We start from the raw sequence: 23,711 nt of genomic DNA, 5'->3' as shown, positions 1-23,711 counted from the left end.
ATAGTCCAACGCCACAGGACTGATTTAGACCCAGAATAGTGAAAGCAGTCTCCCACAATGCTGTAGCATTTTCTTTTCATTCATCACACTTAAAAAGTAAACATCTGTTCCTCCTCCACATGCACACTTCCTCAGCCGAGAGGGTGGCCTGCCTGCTTCTGTGTCTCTGTCAATTTTATTCTATAAATAACAGTTCACACAGCAGTAGAGCAACCCAGGGATTCACACACTCCGATTTAGCCTGCTTGCCAGTGGAGAAATATCTGACTTGAGGGTTTCAATTACCATAGTGTCAAAGATTGGGCACTTAACATATGGAAAGACAAATGGAGGACTTTGATACCCTGGATTCCACAGGATTCGGGATGGAGAATTTGCCCTCTTGTTCAGCGTTGTGCTGCACTGTCTGAAAGTGTGGAAAATAAACAGATCCAGGAATAACTATCCAGAGATGGATGTATAGTAAAATCAAAGGGAGGGAAATGTTTAGCACTGCAGGGATGGGGCCATTTGGGTCTGCCTTTCAAAGAGCCAGCTGATAGGATATCATTCTATGATTCCACAACACGATGTGAAAAGGAACAGGAGAGGAACATGTACACAAGCAGATAAGGCAGTTTAGAATTGGACCTGAATGGAGGGATCTGAATGGGATTAAAAGTAATGTGCAGCATGCCATGAACTCGACCAATGGCAGCTCATCCAGCACTCTAACCATTCATTTTCTTAACCACAGTGGACGCAGTGTACGCCACCTACATAATGCACTGTAGTTACTTGTGCATACTATTCCTGCAACATCCCCTAAACCTCCATCGCTGAGGTCCAAGACAACGGGTCCCTCTCCGAGTCACGCACCATCCTGACTTGGAACTGTATCACCATTGCTTCCATCTCTGCTGTAGAAGATAATTGAAGCTCAGAGGTAACGATAATTTATATTATATTGCAATTGCTGCCAACATTCCTCCATTAAGCAGCACAGTGAACCTTAAATCATTTACCTCTGTATTGCACGAAAATGACTGCCATGTTCCCCTACATAAAACCACCATTTTTTAATGCTTATTTGTGGTAACTGAACATCAAGGCACTGTACAGGAGTGTAATCAGTCAAAAGAGCCACATAAGGGGAGACTGGGAGAATCATTGAAAGCTTGGGCGAGGAAGCGGATTTAATGGAGCAGAAGCGAGAGCGAGAGAAGGGTGGAGAGGTCTGGTGGAGGAAAAGCCCCAAGATTAGGTACCTTAAGGTACAGGCACCAATGGTAGAGCCATTGAAAAGCCAGGATTGGAAGAAAGGACAGTGGGACCAGAAGGTGGACTTTGAGCAATTAGAGAAATAGGGATGGGACAGGACAGGCGGAGACAGAAACAAGGATGAGAATTTTAAAACTGAGGCATTGCCAATCCAACAAATGATGCAAGGGCAGCGATTACAAATGTAATGGGCCAAGGTAGAATATGGCAGTTCGAGCTCGGATGGTTTTAAGTTTACAGATTACACCACGGGGTCAGCCACTAGAGGCTTTTTAGTAGCTGATTCGAAAGGTAACAAAATGCCTGGGTGAAGATGAGCTGAGGTATGGGGAGAGACGGGGATATTTACAGAGATGGAAGGCTTGGTGACAGAAAAGACAAAGGGTCAACAAGTCAGCTCAGAGACAAGAAGGATGCCAACAGTGCAGCTACTCTGGTTTAGCAGACAGGGTAAGATGGAGTGGTGGCCAGGGAACAGAGGGATCCAAACACAGGGACATTTCATGGGATTCCTCGCAGTGTACGAGCTGCCATGGAATCTATCAATGGGTGGCTCATCCAGCACTCTAACCATTCACTTTCTTAACCACAGTGACCACAACGTACACCGCCTACATAATGCACTGGTGCTTACTATTCCAACAACATCTCCCATACCTCCATCACTGAGGTCAAAGACAACATCGCCAAGTCACGCACCATCCTGACTTGGAAATCTATCACTATCCCTTCATCTTTTTTGCTAAATCCTGGAACTTCCTCCCCAAAACTACTGGGAGTACCATCACCAGAAGGAAGGTAGTGATCAAAGATGGCAGTTCACTACCACCTTAAGGGCAATTAGGAATGGGCACTAAATGCTGGACTTGCTGGCACATCCTGAATAAAGGATTTTGTTTTTAAATGCAAAATAGGTTATTAACAAATTTCTATTTGAAAACCTAAGAAAGGGAAATGGCAAACCAGTATCAATGCATCCATAATAACTTACCCCTGAAATACTGGGTTGGGGACTGAATGGATGTTACAGACAAAAGAGAGCATGTTATGACTAAGACACTTACAGCACATTATTTGATGCTCAATGAACATCAGTTTTGACAGCTCTAAAAGTGCAATAATTGCTGGGATATCCGATTCCACTTAAGTGGCAAGACTATCAATCAGATGAAATAATTGCACTTTTCCCCCTCCGGTTGGCGAGTGATTATGATTAGTAGGGAATTAAAATGTTAGTTTTATATGAAAGGGTGAAAATGGTTGATAATAGTTTGGTAATGAAACTTGTAAACATTTTTTCAGTACACACTCTCAGATGATCTAACATTTATGCTAACATGAGAATATCAGCATTACATTTGTGCTTCAGTAGTTCACTTTGTCAGTTATTTTGCTGGTTTATCCAGTCTGGTTAACACCAATCACTTCTATTCAGCTTCAGCAGGATGTGGTTAAAAGGCTGAGTCGATCTCGTACATAGAGAGAGGGAAAATACAAGAGAGGAGTATTGAATTAGGGGCAGAGGATTAGTACAACATTCTGGCCGTCTTAGTGCATTCAATTTTTATGGTCCAGAATTGTCTGGTGTACCTGTAATTAAGGAACAGAACCATCTTACCACTCAGCAAAAGTCCCTGAACTTGCTAACAAGTGTAGGATGAGGCTTAATTGGCGGGAGTCACTGTCAGCGGTCAGGGCTCTTTGCTGGAATTTTAAACCAGGATTTTTCTGCACACCCAAGGTATTAATTCCAGAATCTTTTAGTTCATCATCACGGATTTTTGAACAGACTTAGTACAGTTGGGTGTAGTCATCTAATTTAGACAAAGTTACCACGGTCAGCACACAAAATATCCTCAGATAAAGCATTCCGAAGTCTGCAGTGCTCAAAGTTTCAGGAAAAAAAAATCATGTTCATTGCAAAACTGCATGCACTAGTAGAACTCCAGAATGAGTATAGATCAAAAAGCTGGCACATGCTTGATCTAAATTCAGTCTGGAGTTAGAGTGAATCCAATTCCCCTTTGGGGCAGCTTTTTTTCTCATCTTAAATGATCCATTTGCAGATAATTCATCCCCTTCTCTAGGCCTGCATTTGCCACCCATCTCTTACATTGATTGAAGATGTCCAGCAAGCAATCTGCTCACAGATCTCTGTCAATGTCCAGATTTATTCCCTCCCTTCATTAAAACAACTCCTTTGCATCCTATGAACAATTCAAAGCTCGAGTTTGTGGTGGAGCCACACATCCAGAAAAGTCTATTGCCCAGAAGGACATTGCCACACTAAGTTTGCTAACTCCATTGCTGCCACTAAGGGGCCAAATGTTGACTTCAGATTCACTCCAAATTAAGTTCATCCTATTTGCACTCCATGCCTTAATGCAAATTGGTTGCTGATTGGGATTTAAACTGAACCAAAAAAAAGGGTTTAATAGCATTGGTTACTAGGACAATCTGCAAAAGGATACACACATACACACGCGCACACACACACACGCACATACACACAGGATAAGACATTGAAGGATTGGTCTTGTAGTGAGATGGAAATGGATTGAAGGGGTCATTCAATATTTGTTTTACAAGAGTACGTAGAGTAATCCTGGGGTGGGCAGAGCAGAAATGGGAAGGGATGGGGGGGAAACAATGTCCAAACCTGTGTACCTTGCCAGTTAGCATGTCGACATAAGGACCTAACAATAAAAAAAATAAAAATCATTCTTACACACACACGCAAAAGAGGACATAACGATCCCACAGATATCAATTTTTGCTGCAGAGATCACATTAGGGATCAAGCTATTTTGGGGGCACTGGAAGACAAGTATTCACCACTGGACCCATGGCATCTCGGTCTCTATGCACTATCCCACCTAAGCCAAGGTGGCTATCGGTAACAACTTTCCAGTGTCGTGCTTTCTCCCCTAAGAATTTTAACATAAAGACTCAGATAAATCTGTTGCTTAAATCTTATGCTGATATGTATCCAAAGATGCATATTTCATTTGGACACTTAAAATATTATCACAACAGCTAAAGACCCCACACTCACCTCAGATTCTGGACAATATACTTTAAATAACCGGAACTACACTTTTCTTGAGGGGTTAGGGGCAGGGGAAAGGGGGTGCTCTTGGGGAGTAAAGAGAGAGAGAGAGAGGAAGGAAGGAGTCAGAAAGGAAAACACCCTGGTTACTCCTGTGAAAATGTTGCATGACCCCTATAAGGGATAGGAGCAGACACCTTGGGATGATATGAAAGGGATGAGGATTTGCAGCCTGCACCATTTACCAGAAGCAGAGCCTGTTCTTGCAGTAGCTGCTGCTGAAGAATCTCTAACTGCCTCTGCTCCTCCTCTAATTGGTGCCTTATGTACTCCTAGGAACAGAGAATGCAAAATGATTCACGGAAGCACAAAAAGAAAGGTAACAATCAGAAAAAAAATACCCTTGTCCATTGATACAAATTAAACTTCCTTAAGTAAAACTTCGGGGGGAAAAAATTAGCACTCTGCATTTTGAGTTTTTCAACCACTTGCAACCGATTGAAGGGAAATCAGTACAGTCATATCCCACTGAAAACTTGAAGCATTTGATACAGAGAATACCAAAATGAATACAGTTACTGAAAGACTTGACTGATGGAAATAAGATCTGGGACAACGATATGCGTAAACTGAATTAAGACAAACTATGAAAGTTTCAAATATGGGATTCTGAGGCTGGGATTGAAGCAGATCCTTGCAGCTATCAGGACAAACTTGATTCTACATCAAAATAAGGGATATTACAAAAAGCTGGCTAAAAGACAAGTGAATGTACAGAAAAGGAGCCATTCTCCAACCCGCCTTATCCACCCTCAAAAAAGAAAGGCAGATAATTTCACACCAAAGATTTTACTTTGTAGGTTAACAAGTTGTCTGTTGTTGGTTTTACAATTGATTTACATTTGCTCATTACAGTCTCAGTGAGTATAATGCAACTTGCAATGGTAGTTCATAAGATTAGATGATATACAGTCTGCTTCAAACAGGAGTTTGAATCAGTTGGTTATTTCATTCCCCTCATGACAACTACAGTAAAAGTGGGTCTTCACATACGTTGTCACATAAAATTTCTCTTTTCTTTTGGGTCAAACTATGTCGAGCACAAAAATCTGCTGTTTTTGGATCCTTAAAACTTGCAAGCCAACACTTCAAAGGACTGAAAAACATCCATTAAACAAGAATCCTTATAACACGTGGAGAACTGTGTTTGACTGTCGGAATGCACCAAGAATCCTGTGATAATCATAAAGACAAATTAAATGAATGGGTGGGTGAAGAACAGTTTGCGTTGGGGGACCTTCGACAAATGTTGCAAATGAGGGTGTGTGCGCGATCATACAAGGGACATGCAGTTAGATTTCTCTCCCTTCCTCTCTCCCTGATGGCAGAGAATACCAAAATGAATATGGTTACTGAAAGACTTGATGGATGGAAATAAGATCTGGGACAACGATATGCGTAAACTGAATTAAGACAAACTATGAAAGTTTCAAATACTACAGCACAGTCCCATGGGAATCAGCATCCTTCTTCCTGCATAAGACAAGCAAGTGAGTAAAAGCAGCCTACCGTTTGAAGGAAAGCCTTCGCAGGGTCTGAACCACCTGACACTCTCACAAATGCATTTTAGAATGGAAAAACTAAACAAGTAGGAGAGTGGGCAGGCTCTGGTTGAATTGCTACCTTTGTCATCCAGGGACATCATAGGTGCTTTGATATTGCCTCAGAGTCAGAAAAGGCTAGAAACTGAATACGGACCTTCAGACCAAAAGTACTTTGAAGAAGATAAAAGTCCAACTGCAAGCGCTACATAATACCTCTTTCCCAACTGCAATTGGTGAAAGATTAACTATGTTGCTGCAGGTAGGGTTTATACCTGCTCTCTCTCAGCTTGTCTCCTCTCCTCTTCCCTGCGAAGCTGCTGCATCTCATCTAACTGCCGCTGATGCTCTTTCTCCTGCTGCTTCCGGAGCTCTCGTTCTCTGCGCTGTTGCTGAAAGTTAAAGTGGTGGTTTAATTTTCTTTAGCACACAACGTGCATACCAAATTAAAGGACTGTGTCTGCACCTCAGATTCTTACTTAATGCCACAACCACTTCAGTCAAACCAAACGCTACTTAGGCTATTTTCCTTCCTAACTTTCTTATGCTTTTCCAAGACTGGGCAGCAACAGTGGGAACTCTTCAGCGTGGCTTCCTATGAAGACAGCCCGCATGCACTTGCCTCTATGTAACACAGACTGAGTCCTACAAAATATCTTTTGTAAACTGAGAACCTCCATTAATACTTTACAACCAATGACTTTTGACATGCACTCATTGTTGCAGTGTAGGTCCTACACTAATAATAGTTAGCCTGTTTCTTTTTTTTTAAAAAAAATGAAGGGAAAAAATAGGCCAGGAGTAGAGATACTCCTCTGCTCTTCTTCAATGGTATCTTCTATCTTCACACAAGAGGACAGATGTGGCTCATTTTAGGTTTCATCAAACACCACCTCCTACAGTTTAGCACTCCACCAGTACGGCAACGGATAATGGGCTCCAAGATCTTGAGCGGAAACTGACCCCATCATTGGAAGGGAGGAACATGCATTTCCAATTGAGCCATGGATGTTGCCTGAATTTTGGCCAATTACGGCAACTGAACCAAGTGATCGTCCCATTGTGGTTGCTTATTTGCAGCAACTACTGAGCTACAAGGCCAGATTAGTGACAATAACTTGTATTTATACAGCAGCTTAGACATGGTGTATCGTCCAAGGACATCATACAGGAGTCATTTTAAAAACATTAGTTTGGTCGAAAAAGTGGGTTTTAACAAATACTTTAAAAGGGTAAAGGGAATAGAGCATCTAATTAGAGAATGTCACATTGAAGGATACTTTTGTCATCCAGGGATACCAAAGTGGCTTTCAACGTGGCCTTCTCTGACTGTATGCTCTATAGTCTGTACTTTGATGTATTTCGCCTAGGTCTGGTTGCTGGGGCAATAAAGTTCAAATGGTCTAAACAGTGTAGAGCCACGAACTTGATTCCTGGTCACAAATTAGTTTTATGAAATGAAAAGCTTGGGCTTTTCAGTCTGAAAGGATGACAAAGGCATGCGCTTAGAGATGTAAAAGAGTTAAGAGATAAGAAAAACTCAGAATTACATTGTAACTGTAACTATTTCTAATAGAATGAGAGAGGTGGGAGAATGCTCAAGTGTTTACTTCTATGCTGCAAATTCAATGCAAGTCTTTGCAAGTAGAACATGGAACCAAAGACTCAGACCAACAAAACGACAAAATCTAGGACTGGACGTGGTATGGAACAGACTTCCAGTGATGGCAAACACTAGCATTTTATGAAAAACAACTGGAATCTGAGGTTGGGAGACCACAGGATCTTTCTGAACGGGTGAATTAAGATGGATGAAACAGCCCCATTAACATGACTGATTTTGTGCAAGGCCAAGCACACGCGGTTACTATAGAGTTGAACCTTTCATCATAAAAATAAATCTGAAAACTAATTAAAAATCACCCAGGCAGAAAGTAAAGCAGTGAGCAGTTAACAACTGAGCTACATGGAGTGTTTTGAGATCCTCGTGCAAACTACACTAGACTCAATTGCTCACCTTGTGTGTGGTGATCACAAAAGCACATGAGAGAACAACATTTCTCCAATATTTACAACTGTGCTTTGGATACATCAAAAATAAATCACTTTCATGTTGTCCATTCATAAATATTGAGCAGCAAATACTTAAAGTGTCGGTTTAAAAAAAAGGCAATGGATAATAGATGCATCAAACAGAGATTTAGACCTTAGCATCCAGGTTCACTATCAGACACATGAAGTCTTTTATGAAATACTGCACAGTATGCATTAATTATATGAGGATCTGGTTGACAACTTGTGACTGAAAGACAATTTGAAATGCAGTGTCAGACTGTGACCTTAATAAAAAAAAAAGCCAGTGTCTCTGCTGCTTTTGCAGGTTTGATGAATCCTGAGTGATGCAGAATTAATGCCAGTTAACATTTCAGTGAATTCTTAATTGTGGAGAATGGATCACTTCTCTATTTCTGGCAGTCAGCATTAGTTGCCAGCACTTCCAGTTCAAAAGCTCCTCACAGCTTCACTGCAACAAAACCTTCTGCCCTGTAACCTCAAAAGCAGTAGCTGTGCCACTACAACATTTCCACCTCACTTTTCCAGGACATTCTTAGAGCCATGGAATGGTCACCAATTTAGATTTGTGCCAACCAGCAGTAAGCAAACGGAGATCGAAAAGCAAACAAAAAAGCTGCAGAGTTTTAAATCCAAGGTTAAAAACAAAAACTTCTGGAAACGCCCAGCATCTGCGGAGACAGAAACAGAGTTAACTTACAGGTCGACAGCCTTTTATCAGAACTAGAAGTTAGAAATCAGGCTTTTAAGAGAGCAGAGAACGAAGGGAATGTGTGAGGTAGGGTGGGGACAAAAAAGAGAGACAGAACTGTGCAGGTTGAGAGAGTGGTGAAGAGAGTGAACGGAATATGCTTGTAGGAGTCAATGACTTCATCTTGGGTGACAGATTTGAAAGGATGGTGTGCACATGAGACAGCCAACAGCAACCAGAAGTAAAGTTTATTCAGAGAACTGTATGGTAAATCAATCCAGATTTCATTATGCAAGTGAGACAGTCCACAAAATAAAGGCCAAATTCTGTACAAAGGACTAGGCCAGACAAAAGTGAAAGTGACTTCCCAAGTCATCGTGTGTTCTTGGAGTGAAATGCACTAAGTAACCCTGAGATTAACACTGTACAGGAATACTTCCTCACAAAGAGCAAAAGTCCCACCGAGATGCCATAGCATTACTCCAGAATCTGCAGACATCACTTACGACCTCCTACTGCAGTAAAACTGAATGGAAATGTTCCCGAGAACGTTTCTTTTTACCTCTTCCAACCGACGCCGCTGCTCCTTCTGCTCTTCGATGCGTTTCTGCCGCTCGGAGATGAGCTGTCGCCTGCGCTCCTCCAGGTCCCGGCGAGGCAGCGCAATCTGCTGCTGCTGCTGCTGCCGCTTCACGGCTTCCGAGCGCTCCTTATTCTCCTGCTGCAGGCGGAGGAAGTCCCGCCGGAGCGTGGACTCACCTGGCAAATTCACGATGGAGCTGCCGGACAAGCAAGAGGGGAAGAAGAGGCAGACCATGACGGAACAATGCAGGAGACAGCCAATCAGCCCTTTGTGGTTGTTATTCTCCCCCACCCTCTCGTTCCTTCCCTCCGTCCTGCAATTTTGTCCCTTTTTAAATATATAACATACATACTAACAGCTTGACTGGGTCAGGCCATTTATGTCCTGCAACACGACAGCCGAATACTACAAGGCTTTGCTCTGGGTAGTTAATCCCCTACCACTCCATTTCCCCAAAAAACATTCAGGAAAGGACAGAGACGTGGGATTTTTCAAGTCAAGTCAAGTTTATCGTCATGGGCATAAGTACGGTGAGGTACAGGTACAATGAAAAACTTGCTTACAGCAGCATCACAGGTAGGCAGGTTCAGACAACACGCAGAATATGAATTATACAAGACAGTGAAGAGAAAAGCAACAAGACAGTGAAGAGAAAAAAAAACAAGACAGCGCAAAAAAAATAGACAATCAGAGACAAGTCCACAGTAGTGCAAGAGGTAGTCTGTAGTGTTCCATTGCTGAGGTAGGGTTGGGGTTACGTAGGTCACCTCAAGAACCAATGGAAAGCAGCTGTTCCTGAATCTGGGCTGTGAGACTTGTGGTGTGATTCTTGCAGAGAGCAACACAAAACCACCAAGTTCCTCTACATCAACTTTGCAGACCACTCTTTTAAAATCATAACTTGCATAAACAAACATCCACATCTATCCTTTGGTTCTTTCCCTCTCTAATGCCAGAAGGACCACCTGAGAAACAACCAGGATAAATGCATTGAGCAGAGACACTTCTTTCTTTTCTTTTTTTTTCTTTTTACAATATTTTTATTAATTCCACAAAGAAAATACAGAATACATGAATCAAAAAGAGGATAAAAATACTACTGAATACATTGTGTTAAATCGTACTTGAGATCACAATACTCTATATTAATAATCACATGTAATAGTTAATAAAGAAAAATTTTGGAAAAATTTATTTACAAAAAAAATCTAAACACAACGTTTCTCTTCAAAATCTTCACATTTTTGATGCATGTATTCCAGCAACTGTGTTTTTCAATGAGTCAGTAAAAATGAGTGCACTAAAATTATTCTGGTATTTATCAAGCAATTCATCAGAAGAAATCTCCTCTGTTTTTGTTTGAGTTAAAGAAACAAGCAAATATGTAGATTGGTGGTCTTTGTAGTGGAGAGGATAATGAATTAGAAGCTCCGCTTTGTATCAAAGCTCTGTAGTGTAAACAGTTTGGATCTACGTGGGTAGCAAGGGAGGGTGAGTGGAATTAATCGCGAGGGTGTGGAATTTGTACGAGAGGTTGAGAAAGGCATCAACTAGTTTTCCAAGATGCAGCAGGAAGAAATTGTGATGTTCCATTTCCTAACAAGCATAACTTCCACCCTTCACAAAGTTATAAAACATGGAAGTAGGCATCAAAATAATCTCACTCAAGGGTATTGTTGAAGTAGGGGATTCTCCTCAGGGCCTAAATATTTACTTCACACCCAATTGTGCTACACCTTAAGCATGACTGTTTTTGTTAACATTGTACATGCTATTGTTCAGGATCAACATTACTCTGTATTAAGCATGAGGTTCACAAATTCAATCTCCCTTCCAAAATTAAGTCTGAATGGTGGGAACTATGTTAAGGTAATGGATGTAGGAATAAGTACTCCGAGCAAAAAAAAACAAGCACCGAGGGTACATTCTGCACATGGTTTATATTCAGAAAAGTCAGGAAAACAACTCACCTGGGTTCACCTTCTTCACCAACGTTGTCCTCCTCCTCCTCACTGCCGCTGTACTCATACTCGGTCTCCTCTGTTTAAGACGTGACATGTCATTATTTCTTTGCAATTATACTTGAACCAACAGTCATTTGCATTGCATTCATTGAAGTGGGCAGTAGCAGCTGATTGATTGGCTCCTCCTTACCTTTCTCACCACGCTTCTTCCGGGTCCGGTCAATGTGGTCCTTCAACTGGATGCGTACCTGCCTCTCGGTTGGCTGGTCTCGGATGAAGCTATGCTTTAGCAGCTGATCTGTAGACGGTCTCTGTGTATAATTTTTTATCAGACAGTTCTCAATAAACTCTATAAACTTCCTTGACCTAGCAAAAAGAGGTAGAATTAAAAGAAAAATCATGTATTACGTACACAAATAGAAAACGTTGGAAATGCTCAGGCCAAGTAGCATCTGTGGAGAGAGCAACAGAATTAATATTTCAAGTTGATGGCCTTTCATCAGAATAAGTTTATGGATTATTGCAGATACATAACTATTTTGCAATCTCTACAGAAGTCATTCCAAACATGTGCATTTGGTTACAGTCTTAACTAGTTGACGAGGATGCCCTAGAGATCCAGCCTACCAACACCTGATTCATACACCAAGATTACACTCCATCCTCCAGGAGAGAGGGGATGAGGATCCTTCATCAACTTTGAGGCTTCCCAGTGATGCTATGTTTCAAAGTGCTAGGGTGATGAGTCCTTGCTTCCCTCAGCCAATGGTTAGCAACCCAGTCGGCAATTCCAGGCCATTCATACTCCTGGATAAGGCAAGGGATTGAGCAAAAGGACTGCAATCTCTTGCAGATGCCCAGTGCATGCCAAATGGGAGCATACTCTGGTCACACAACAGCGCTAGTCCACAGGTGGCTAGACGAGAGCAGCAATAAATAATTGCAAATAAATCTGCTTTGTTATTAAGTTAGTTTCTACTGTTCAAATTTAAGATCATTGCTGAATTAGCACAAGGTCCGACTTACATTGAATGAGTTTAAAATAACCAGGTCTTTTTAAGGCATATAACTTTGAAATTCAACACAAGAATTCTGGTAAGAAATGTGGATAAAGAGGGTGTGTATAAATGTTGTATTTATAGTGAGCGGGCAGGGTAAGCTTGGTGCTTGTGAACCGCAGTCAGGCCTGCACACTGTAACTGAAATCATATATTCACTATGTTTTAAATCACTTCTTGACATTTTCCAGGCAAGGCCACCTCCCACCTCTAGTGACAGACTCTCATTGAAGGTGGTGTTTAAAAATCACACTAACTCTCCACAGGTAGTCTTTCCAGCAGCAGCCAGCAATGCATTCTTGCTAAGTTTACAACGCACAGCGGTACTCAAACATCGGCTTGGGAGGTAGGACAACACATGAAGTAGACCCATTCCTCCAAAACAAAAGATTCCATACCTTTGAGTTTTAGGCTGCTTAAAATCAAAAGTCAGATTCTTTCCTGAACTATGCAATTTAGAAAATAGAATGCTGTCCAATGAGATGTATTATGAAGGAGTTGAAAAGCTTTAATAAACTGCATATGAAAAAGTGCCACAATCAAAACATTTCAGTGTGTCATTTACTATAAACTTGGATTATTCGTTTACAGTATTTATGAACTTCAGATAAGTATATTGTTTATATATTTAGATAAGCATATTCAGATAAATGTATGAACTTCAGATAATATTTTGTATAAACTCAGATTTATGCAAAAGTTGGAAATTTAGAAAATTGGATCCTACTTGAATCATTCAATTCAAAGATCCCAAGAAGACGCCCAAGGGCACTCAACTCTTCAAATTTTGGGGAAAAAAAACCCTGTTGTTGTTGTCTAGGTTCCCCAATCAAACAAGCTCTCTTGATGCTGATATCTAGATCAGATGCTGAAATGTGGTCTCATTTAATCAACCATGGGTATTATTACATCTTCCCACCCTACTGGAAGTCAAGTCTAAAGGCAATCTCATTTTCCCAGGAATAATCAGAATATCAAATATTACATGGTATTTTCAAACTTCTGGATCTAATTTACATCCAATGCACTCTTCAGCGATGAAGAATAAATACAGAAAGTGTATTGTGCTGCAGTACACTGTAAAATCAATGTAACAACCTAGATCTTTGATCATTTAAAATAATAATAAAGAATGAAGAACAACGTGTCTTTCAAGATATTTTGATATCCATGCTAACTTTACTTCAGCACAACAAAGGGCATGGACAGTATTCTGCTCCAGATTGCAAACTATTACACTTACGTGAACAGTTATGAGCTACCAAAGGTCAGCTCCACAAACCAAATCATCTAGTTTCCGTTCCCTATTACTAACCTCACCTTCCCCATTTAATTATCATAACCGGACTATTTTACTGCAATTTTGCTCATTTAGCCTATCAGGTCCAAACTAGTCTTAATGCTGCCTACAATCCTCCTCCTTGTCCTCTTATAACCCTCATCAACATATTTTTCTATTCCTTGCTCTAACTTTCCCTTAAATACATCTATCCTCTTTACCTCAGCTGTGCCTTGTGGTAACCTGTGCCACAAGGACTTTCTTTATTCATCATTTACATTATTTTATCGTCTAAGTATCATCAGATTATCATTCAACCAATTCAGGTCATCAGTTTAAATTTTTTTAAAGTTATCTTTTAATCATTTCTGAGCAAGTTTGTTTAATAAGTACACTGCAAAACTGGTTACTCTCTACAATAAGCAAACCTTAAGCACTGTGTTTGGGTGGGACATCTTTTTAGGTGTGCCATCTTTACTCGGAACATCCTAAACTCCTACATGGATGCTCATTAGCCAGAGCTGAACAAATTTGTTGTTGAAATTGCCTACTCTTATAATCTTTCTCAAATTTTGACTGTATTCCCTCAACTTTTTAAACTTTCCATTCAAACTTTTCCCTTATTTTAGCTGCTTTACTGGAGCTTTGATAGTCATTTATCTTCCCTCTGTTTGCCTTTCTTCCAACAATCTACATGCTCTGGATACTGCAGTGCACATCACCTGGCTACTAATGGAGACACAAGAGACACCTTGCTACTACTATTTGATTCACTTCATGTTCCTTTCTATTAGTTTTCAGCTTAGCAGCATCTTGCTAAACACACCGAGGTACCTCCATTTCTCAAACGTAGAAAGACTAGCATATTTTCAAACTAATAAGCACACAGGATGTTTCATTCCCAACCACCACACCACGTAATCACTTACCATTTCTTAGATTTCAATCTAGGAGGGGGGTTTCTTGGAATAAGGAATAAGGCCCGCATTGGGTGCATGTCACACAGAGCTGAGGCAAAACAAAGTAAAATAAAAAGGAAAAAGTATAAAGAATATTGATTTCCCCAAAACAGCAACAAACAATGCCACCAATTTCCCAGGTTAAACCAGTTATTGAAAATCCATCATCTTGGAATTATGTACCTTTGGTTCTGATCACGCATCTGTAGACATTTCAAAGCTATTAAAAGAATCCACACTTTACTTTCCCCATGTTTGTCTGTCTTACCCCAGTCGGGCACACCAGTTAGCTGAGCCCAGCAAATGCAGACACTGGTTGGCCAAGGGCAAGGCCTGAAGATTGCATACCCAAAGTACTTTTATTATGTTATTATCACAAAGTTTAGCAATAAATGCACTGGTATATTTCCCACCCAGCTGACATGGCTTGAAGCATTATCAGAGGAGGAAGAATTACAGACTTGAGTGAAAGGCATACAGTTTTCATGTCACAACAAGCAGCGACTTCCTCCTTACCCCACCCACGCCACTACAGCTCCAAAAAAAGTATCTGACCATTAACAAAAAGCTGGGCACAGTGCCCATCTCCTAATGCCAGTTGTGTCATCTCAGAGGCAATCCACTCTAAAATAGAATATCCAGCTGAAATTCATACATGAATTACTTTAAAGGAAATAGGCTTTTACTTCCATTAAAAAGATCACATCACTTAAGACCATGGTATTAGGTAAAATACTGCAGCCTGCATACTCGTGGGAAACTAGGATTTGACAAATTCACTTCTGAAAAGCTGACATTTACTGCCCAAGCTATGAGACACATTGAGGCAGCCCAGTGTATGACGATACAATCATATACGGATCAGATGTGGTGACCATGGAGGGTTTCATAAACTCATAAGCCAACTGAGCCTTTTCATCAGTCTGACAGCTTCCACGGTCACTCTTTTGCAGTTGTTTTTTAAATATTGTGATACAAGTAGCTGCAGTAGCATTTGAACTGCTCTTGATGGTTAGTCTATTAACAGAACTACTGTGTCACAAACCTACCATGAAATTTCTATGGGCCACACTAGTCAACACCAACTGGATTAAAGGTGTACCAAACAGTTGTCAGATTGGGCATCAGACTTGCTTCTTGCAGTCACTGGTTTCAGACTGCCCAAACACTTCCCTTGGGAATACATAGATACTTGAAAGTGTAGTCTGTTTGATAAAGGGCAGTGGTTTAATCCACTGCATCCCTTAGATATGTGAGTACTTGGGGGCTTCTTCACACAAATCTCTCCCCCAAGATCTGTTGATGGTAGGAATCAAATGAAAATGTAATGGATGGCAAGGGTAAGAGATACAGAAGCAAGACAAGTAAATGAAGTTAGAGAACAGAACATCCATGAATGGCAGAATTAGCTGAAGGTGTCAATGTTTACTACTAATACTATGTTCTCATATGTGTATGAAAACAATCTCTAAAGCCAGCTGCTCAACCTTGTTTCCTCCTCTAATATTTCTCTTTTTTTTTTTACCACACAGGATGAATAGGGGAACCAGAAGACAGTAAAAGGGAGAACAGTTTAGGAATATTGACATTTGGAGGGAAAAATTGCACATTTAAAGGAAAATGCACATGAGTTGAGACACGATGAAATTGTGTTACACCGGAACAGGAGAAGTGAAGCTACCAGCTTTTTTCTTTGCTTTCAGTTCCAATTCTTATTCTATTTATCTTTATTAGTGTTAAACTGGGCATGATGCTTCTATTGCTGAGGGTTATTGTTGGTCTGAGTCTAAGAGAAGGTAAATAAAACTCTGGCCCTGGAGGGCAGGAATCGCTCTAGGACCGTCCAACGCACTGGCACTTGAAAAGTTAAGACATGTCAATCCTCAGTTTGTCACAACCCATCTGCTGAAGGATCGAACTGATTGGATAGGCCAAATGTTTCATTCAGCTGGGCAGCTCCAAACTAAACTTGGTTTAACCACTAAAGATCCAGCCAGCTTTTTCCTCTGGTTCCTACTGCAAACCTCAACTCAGTAATACAAATTGATCACAAGGATTATTCTTATCATTAATTCAGTAATTAAAAGAACCATTAACAAAAAAGGTAGTCATATTGGCAAAATATGCAAAAATATAAAAGCAGAAATTACTGTTAATACTTAGCAATCCAGCTGGTATCTGAAGCACAGTTGATAGTTCAGGACAATAACCTTCCACCAGAGCCTGAAAGCTGTGCCGACTGAACTGGTGATCTGTTATCTCCTGTTTTTACTTCAAGTTTACAGTTTTTAGCTTTTCTGATGGTGCAAATAGCAATCTTTTCCTTTCCTAACCCTGATTAAAGAAAGACACTTACGTGGAGCGCCTTCTGCCATTTCAATTGCAGTAATTCCCAAAGACCAAATGTCACTCTGCAGTGAAATCAAATGAATAGTTAGGGAAGGGGAAAAAAAACTGGTTGTTCATGTTATCAACAGAACATTGCTTCTCCAACTACTTCCTGTATTTTGATACAATTGTTAAATCATTCAAAATAAACATTTAAACTAATATTTGTGTTTAAAAGAAAAACCTGCATCATGTACTACAGTCATATTTATTCAATATTTTCACTGGTGTCGTTATGTTTATTTTGCATGTGTGCATGTATGATTTTTGTTAATGTGTGTTTATCCTCGTCTTGTAATGTATGGGCTGCTTCTGCAAAAAGCTAATTTTCACAGCATTTATAACCTGTGTATGTATGCCTATAACAATAAACTTGAACTTGATATATTTGAGGCAACAAAGATACAATGCACAGAAACAAAGCAAATACATTTGTCTTTATACAGCTTTTATCATAACCTCAAAATGTCTCAAAGTACTTCAAGTCCACTCAAGCACTTTTGCAGTGTTGTAACTATTGTCTTATGCATTCATTCACAGGATACGACCTTGCTGGCACTTATTAACCACCCACAACTGATAACAGATTGGTGAGTCTGGGGTCACATCTAGGCTAAGCAGGAAGGATACCCTGTAGGATATTTAATGAAATAGATAAGTTTTCACAAAGTACACCGATTTCATGGTAAACTTTACTACTTCGCATGGCATAGTGCGATTCAAATGGATCTCTCTGCATCAATGATTCAGACCATCCGATACTACTCCAGTACAGGTCTTCCATGGATCATGAATGAGTTCTGTCTTTGCAGACGTCCAAAGTTAATTTTGTCCATGTCAGAAAATACATAAAAATCCCTTGATATGGTAACCCTACCTCCACAGTATTATAATGAATGGCATCTAGAGCACACAAGACCATTAAGGAAAAACAATTACTAAAAGTGGAGCAAGAGAGGAAACTAGTTTCTGCCATTCGTAGAAACAGCCATGTACACATATGTTGGCCTTTTGAATTTAATATTATTATGGGAGCTCCTTCATATGCAGGAGTTGGGCGTTCTTTATCTAGAGACAGCCTGTAACTAAAGCACAATGCTTCTGTACCCAATATGGCTCATTTAGGAGCACTCATATTACCAAAGCAGTTGTGTGTTCAATCCACATGCAATCCTGATTGTTCAGAACTGCAGTACTGATAGAATGCTTCGGGAAGCGGCATCTTTCGAAAAAAATCTTACACCGCTGTTCTGTCTGATCTCTCAATTAAATAGAAAACATCCTATTGATCTATAAAGAGCATAGGAGTTCTCCCTGGTGACCTGGTTAATATTTATAGCTCCTGTAATGACTGAGAAAAGTTTTCTGTTCAATATCACTTTGCTGTTTCACCACTGCATTTCTTTTATATAAAAGCGGCTGTACATAAAACAAAGCACTTCATTGTTTGTGAAGTTCTGGTATGCACGGGTCAGAAAAGGTATTTTACAAGTAAATACTTTTCTTTACGTCGGTAATCCGACCACCCAAGAGGAATCAGAATACTTTTTGGTGGAATTTTCCAAAATTAGCCACAGTTCTCAGTTTACTCTTGCCTTATACTTGGAGGTTAGTAGGGGAATTGGAGGTGTTTTTTTGTGGGGGGTGGGGGGGGGGTTGTGGGTGGTGGAGGAATTGGAAATGGATTTGCCAGCCTCGGTTTTTATTTGTCCTAGACAAAAATGTACAATATTTTTGAGCTCTCCTGAGAAATCCGTGGATAGATTACAACTCAGCAGCCAATTTCTCGATTAGAGGAACAGAATTCGGGAGAAATGAAACTGGAACAGTCTGAAAGTTGGGGTGGGGGGGGGCGGGGTGGGAACGAAACAAAGACAAGTGTTTTGTGGTTAAATACAACATAATGTGGCGTTACTGAGTGTTACTCAATAAATGATGCTACTCAATAATCTACACCAATTGAAAAATTAAGAACTGGCGAAGAGCAAGGTTTTTAGATTACATTACAGCAGATGGCTGTTCTTATACACTTAAGATTATGGGAAGAAAACCTAATTGATGTTTTGTTGCTGTTGTCCAACCAAGAAACCAGATTGGCACCAAAGTCCAGAGCCTTGAAAAATTAGAATTGTGCGTAAAGACATAGCATACAACCCAAATGTGGGCATATTGCCTGGGAACCTGAAGTACACTTACATTCACAGTCATATTTACAAGTGAGCACACAATGATTTGAGGAAATAAAGTGCAATTTCTCTTAAGTGCTCAAAAAAAATTACACAAATAAATTTTTGGAATGCAGGAAATGCCTCTTAGAATGATCATGACATTATGCAGAGATAAAACGGGCCCAGCGAGCCTCCTGCAGAATCAGATCATTCTATAATCCCGCTCGGAATTTGATATACAAGTTGTCTTCAATTAAAAATTGTTAGTACTTTTTTTTTGAAAACAGTAATTTTTTTTCTTTTACATCCCTCAGTGGATTCTTCATCACTTAGTGTTAATGCATTTACAAAAAAGATACAAACTTTGGTGATACCGTCTAATGTCGCTGGAGAAGGTTTATGTTAAGAAATGCTGCTAAGAACTGAAGTGCAGTCATACTTCCACAAAATAATTTGGGAGGATTTCAAGATGGAGAGTATGGTTGACAGAATTGTCAGGAGTTGGACATGATTGGCTGTATTATACATTTAAATCTGGGTAGTTTGCTTTGAGAAGGGAACACATCTGAGAACTGATGTAACACCTTGCTTTGTGCTTGGTATGCATTTGTACATACCCTATAATCGTAAGTGGCATCAGGATTTTCATCACATGCTATCACTTCAGGAGCCATCCAATACGGGGTACCAATGAATGTATTCCTCCTTCCGACAGTCCTGTCCAGCTGAGCGCTCACACCAAAATCAACTGCAAGGGAAAGGGAAATTGCCACCAATCAGAGATCTTGGATGAAGACCAAAAACATCTTACTAAAGCAAATTAAATGTATTTAAACCAATACTCAGTGAGCCCTTTTAGTTACAAATCTAAATATCTTTTATTTACTTTCTGAATTATTAAAATGTGAATACATAATAAACAGAAACAATATGCTAACACTCAGCCTTGTGTATTAATGCTGCCATTTTGAGCCTACTGATACTATTCACCCCATTCCTACACCCAAGCATAACCACCAACATAGCTTGAGCATCAAGCACCATTGTTGGAAGTGAACTTGCTTGAATTTTCTCGTCTTCTGTACTAAATCTTTTGCATATAGTCTAGTATCCGAGTCCTCAATGTCTGAAACAGTCTGCTTCTATGTCATCGTTCCCACCATCTTAGAGAATAGAAGCTGGCTCAGCAACTGGGATCTAGTCCCCTGGAACACTTTGGGGTAGAAAACTCCAGAGACTCATCACTGCAAGAAGTTGTGATGTACCAAAGTCTTTGGCTAGGCTAGAAATACTGGAGTAGGTACCTTGGAGTGGGTCACTTGAGTTCTTGCCTTGTTGCATATATTTATTTTTTTTCCCTGTACAGAGCAAAAATTAAAAATCTAATGTCAACCATGCTAGTGTGCTTGAGACAGCACAACAGACATAGCCGTCCAGCATTAGAATGGCAACAAAGATGCACCACCGTAACCCATCTGTGGTGTTCTGAGATGGCTACTGACAGTGGTTGTACAGGAAACAGGATGCACTCGACCATTGGGGCTAGTGACAGACCTTCAACTTCCACTTCAAGCATATTACCAACGGTGAGATCCGGCAAGTGAACAAGTGGCCAAGGTCCAGAGATTTCACTTTTGAACTCAATGCATGGGTGGACACCTCAGCTGACCATACCTTCGCCTTACACAAAGATGTATCACAAGGTTGGAGCTGACATCAGGAGCGAGCATGGTTGACGTGAACCCGCATGGTTGAGGGTGCCCTCACAATTTCCAGTCTATGACTGTAATCAATATGGCAACATGCTCAGGATAGGGCTGCCTGGCAACATCTGTTGGAGCTGCGAGAATGTGAGCGAAGGTGGTGCCTGTGGAGGATTTCTGCGCCGGAACAGAAACGTGGCTGGTGCTGAGATGATTCCTCAAATGACATGCCCAGTTAACACCACAGAATCCTTGCAGATTTATTTTAAATTTACTTTCCTACCCATACCACCCGCCTACCTGTTCCCTCTGACCACTATTCTGCTGTCATGGCTTGCACCTCCTTTGGACCTATTTTATGTACTTGTGCCAAACCCACTTTTTTTTATTATCTAATTGCTCTGCCTGTCCTGATCACAGAACTTCACTCTTCTCTCCTTTTACAGTTAATCCCCACCCACATTTTTTCCTTAGCTCTGCAATGTCTTAAAAATAATTACTCTGTACCTTCAAAATATCAACCATTTCTGTTAAGACAGATTGTGCTTGGATTTGCCAAGTGCTTTGCAGCATTTTCATCTTTATCATGTACATGCTACCAATTGTAGTACATCATTTAAACCTTCGCTTCCATTTATCCAGACCCATTGTTTCCTCATCTGAATAATTTCTATTACTATTACTCTGTAATATGCATTCTAATGGGAAAAAAAGCAACATTTCATGGTGTTTCATTCTTCTGCACACCAAGCAGCATTATGGAGAATCCACAGGGAATATCAAGGCAATGTATGCAAGGAAATACCGAATCCAAGAGAACAAATTAGAAAGACAAATGAAGCTTATTTTGCTTCACCTTCTGCAGTGGGTGGCATGACTATTAGACTATTCTTTTAGTCACTGTGCTACAGAGAATCTACAAAATTGCAGGTGGGTGGAATCTTCTGGCTGTTGTCAATTTGTACTCAAAATGGCAATGACTGTCAGGAGTGCTGCTCCTTGGTGGAAAAAGTCACAGGTTTGAGAGATGCTGTTGGAGTAACTGCAGTGCATGTAGTAGATGGTACAAACTGCAGTGATTGCAAAGGGGTCAGAGTATAGAAATAGAGTAGTATTGTTACAAATGCAGAGGGCAAGATGGCACTGAGAGTAATGTATCAGCTTTGGTCTCCTTATTTAAGTAAGATATACTAGCATCGAAGGCAGTCTAGACAGAAAGGCTCACTAGGTTAATTCCTGGGATGAGAAGATTGTCCTATCACGAACAGCTAACAAAGTTAGATCTTTATTCTTTGGAGTTTAGAAGAATGTATAAGATCCTAAGAGGGCATGACAGGGTAGATATTGTTTCCAATGTGATTGGCATGCCAGGCCTTTCCATAGGGCAATTATATAGGAAAGGCTTGAATGAGGGGACATAATTTCAAGATAATGGAATAGGTCATATAAAATTTAGGTACATATTTCTTTTCCATATTTAAATTTAAAATCTTCTTGCAATTGTGAATCTTTGAAGTTCTCTTCCTTATCGTGGAGGCTAGATCACTGAAGATATTTAAAGAGGAAGATAAATTTTTGAAAGATTTTTGAATTGATGGCTAGGTGGAAATGGCCTGGGACAGATCAGCCATGATATTGCATGGCAGGGAAGAACCAGGTGGCCTACTACTGTTTGTGTTCATGCAGTGGGAGGAATGAATGTTTAAGTGGTGAATAGGGTACCAATCAAGGCAACTGCTTTTTCCTAGGAAGGTGTTAAGCTTAGAGAACTGTCGGTGCAACATCCATTCAGACAAGTGGATAGTATTCTATTATTCTCCTGAATTGTGCTTTGGAAATGTTGGAAAGGCTTTGCGGTGTCAGATGGTGACATGCCACAGGATACCTAGCCTCTAACGTGCTCTTATAGCCACAAGATTTGGCTGGTGTTGTGTTTTCGGACAATGGCACGTCCCAAATATTGATGGTGGGGGAATTGACAAGAGTAATGCCATTGAACGTCATGGGTAGACTGTTGGATTCTCTCTTGTTGGAATATCTAGCACTTTTGCGGCTTAAAATGTAACTTGCTGCTCATCAGCACATGACTGTTTGTTGTCTAAGTTTATTGGTATTGGTTTATTATTGTCACTTGTATCGAGGTACAGTAAAAAGCTTGTCTTACAAACCGATCGTACAGGTCAATTCATTACACAGTGCAGTTACAGTGAGTTAGCACAGTGCATTGATGTAGTACAGGTAAGAACAATAACAGTACAGAGTAAAGTGTCACAGCTACAGAGAAAGTGCAGTGCAATAAAATGCAAGGTCACAACAAGGTAGATCGTGAGGTCATAGTCCATCTCATTGTATAAGGGAACCGTTCAATAGTCTTATCACAGAGGGGTAGAAGCTGTCCTTAAGTCCGGTGGTACGTGCCCTCAGGCTCCTGTACCTCCTACCCGATGGAAGAGGAGAGAAGAGAGGATGTCCTGGGTGGGTGGGGTCTTTGATTATGCTGGCTGCTACACCAAGACAACGAGAGGTAAAGACAGAGTCCAAGGAGGGGAGGCTGGTGTCTGTGACGTGCTGGGCTGTGTCCACAACTCTCTGCAGCTTCTTGCGGTCTTAGGCAGAGCAGTTGCCGTACCAAGCTGTGATACATCCAGATAGGATGCTTTCTATGGTGCATCGGTAAAAGTTGGTGAGAGTCAAAGGGGACAAACCAAATTTCTTTAGCCCTCTGAGGAAGTAGAGGCGCTGGTGAACTTTCTTGGCCGTGGCATCTACGTGATTTGACCAGGACAGGCCGTTGGTGATGTTCACTCCCAGGAACTTGAAGCTCTCAACCCTCTCGACCTCGGCACCATTGATGTAGACAGGTGCATGTACACTGCCCCCTTTCCTGAAGTCATTGACCAGCTCTTTAGTTTTGTTGACATTGAGGGAAAGGTTG

General features: G+C 40.6%; 1 protein-coding gene across 2 annotated transcripts in view; it reads right to left on the bottom strand.

Annotated features, from left to right (window-relative positions):
• Positions 1-23,711, bottom strand: part of LOC127586696 (misshapen-like kinase 1) — a 110,828-nt gene that overhangs the window by 61,405 nt on the left and 25,712 nt on the right. Inside the window, exons 6-13 of one of the 2 annotated variants that reach the window (XM_052044843.1) lie at positions 19,691-19,821; positions 16,874-16,928; positions 14,488-14,566; positions 11,412-11,587; positions 11,228-11,297; positions 9,237-9,453; positions 6,186-6,302; positions 4,555-4,641 (exon numbers count right to left, since the gene is read on the bottom strand). In XM_052044843.1, the coding sequence (XP_051900803.1) occupies positions 4,555-4,641; positions 6,186-6,302; positions 9,237-9,453; positions 11,228-11,297; positions 11,412-11,587; positions 14,488-14,566; positions 16,874-16,928; positions 19,691-19,821 (932 nt within the window). The remainder of the gene's footprint in view (positions 1-4,554; positions 4,642-6,185; positions 6,303-9,236; positions 9,454-11,227; positions 11,298-11,411; positions 11,588-14,487; positions 14,567-16,873; positions 16,929-19,690; positions 19,822-23,711) is intronic. The other variant, XM_052044844.1, reaches the window with a different exon arrangement.

Source organism: Pristis pectinata, chromosome 37 (assembly GCF_009764475.1).
Source record: "Pristis pectinata isolate sPriPec2 chromosome 37, sPriPec2.1.pri, whole genome shotgun sequence".
Classification (NCBI taxonomy): domain Eukaryota; kingdom Metazoa; phylum Chordata; class Chondrichthyes; order Rhinopristiformes; family Pristidae; genus Pristis; species Pristis pectinata.
Note: the sequence above shows the minus strand (reverse complement) of the source record. Positions and strands in the feature narration are given on the sequence as shown.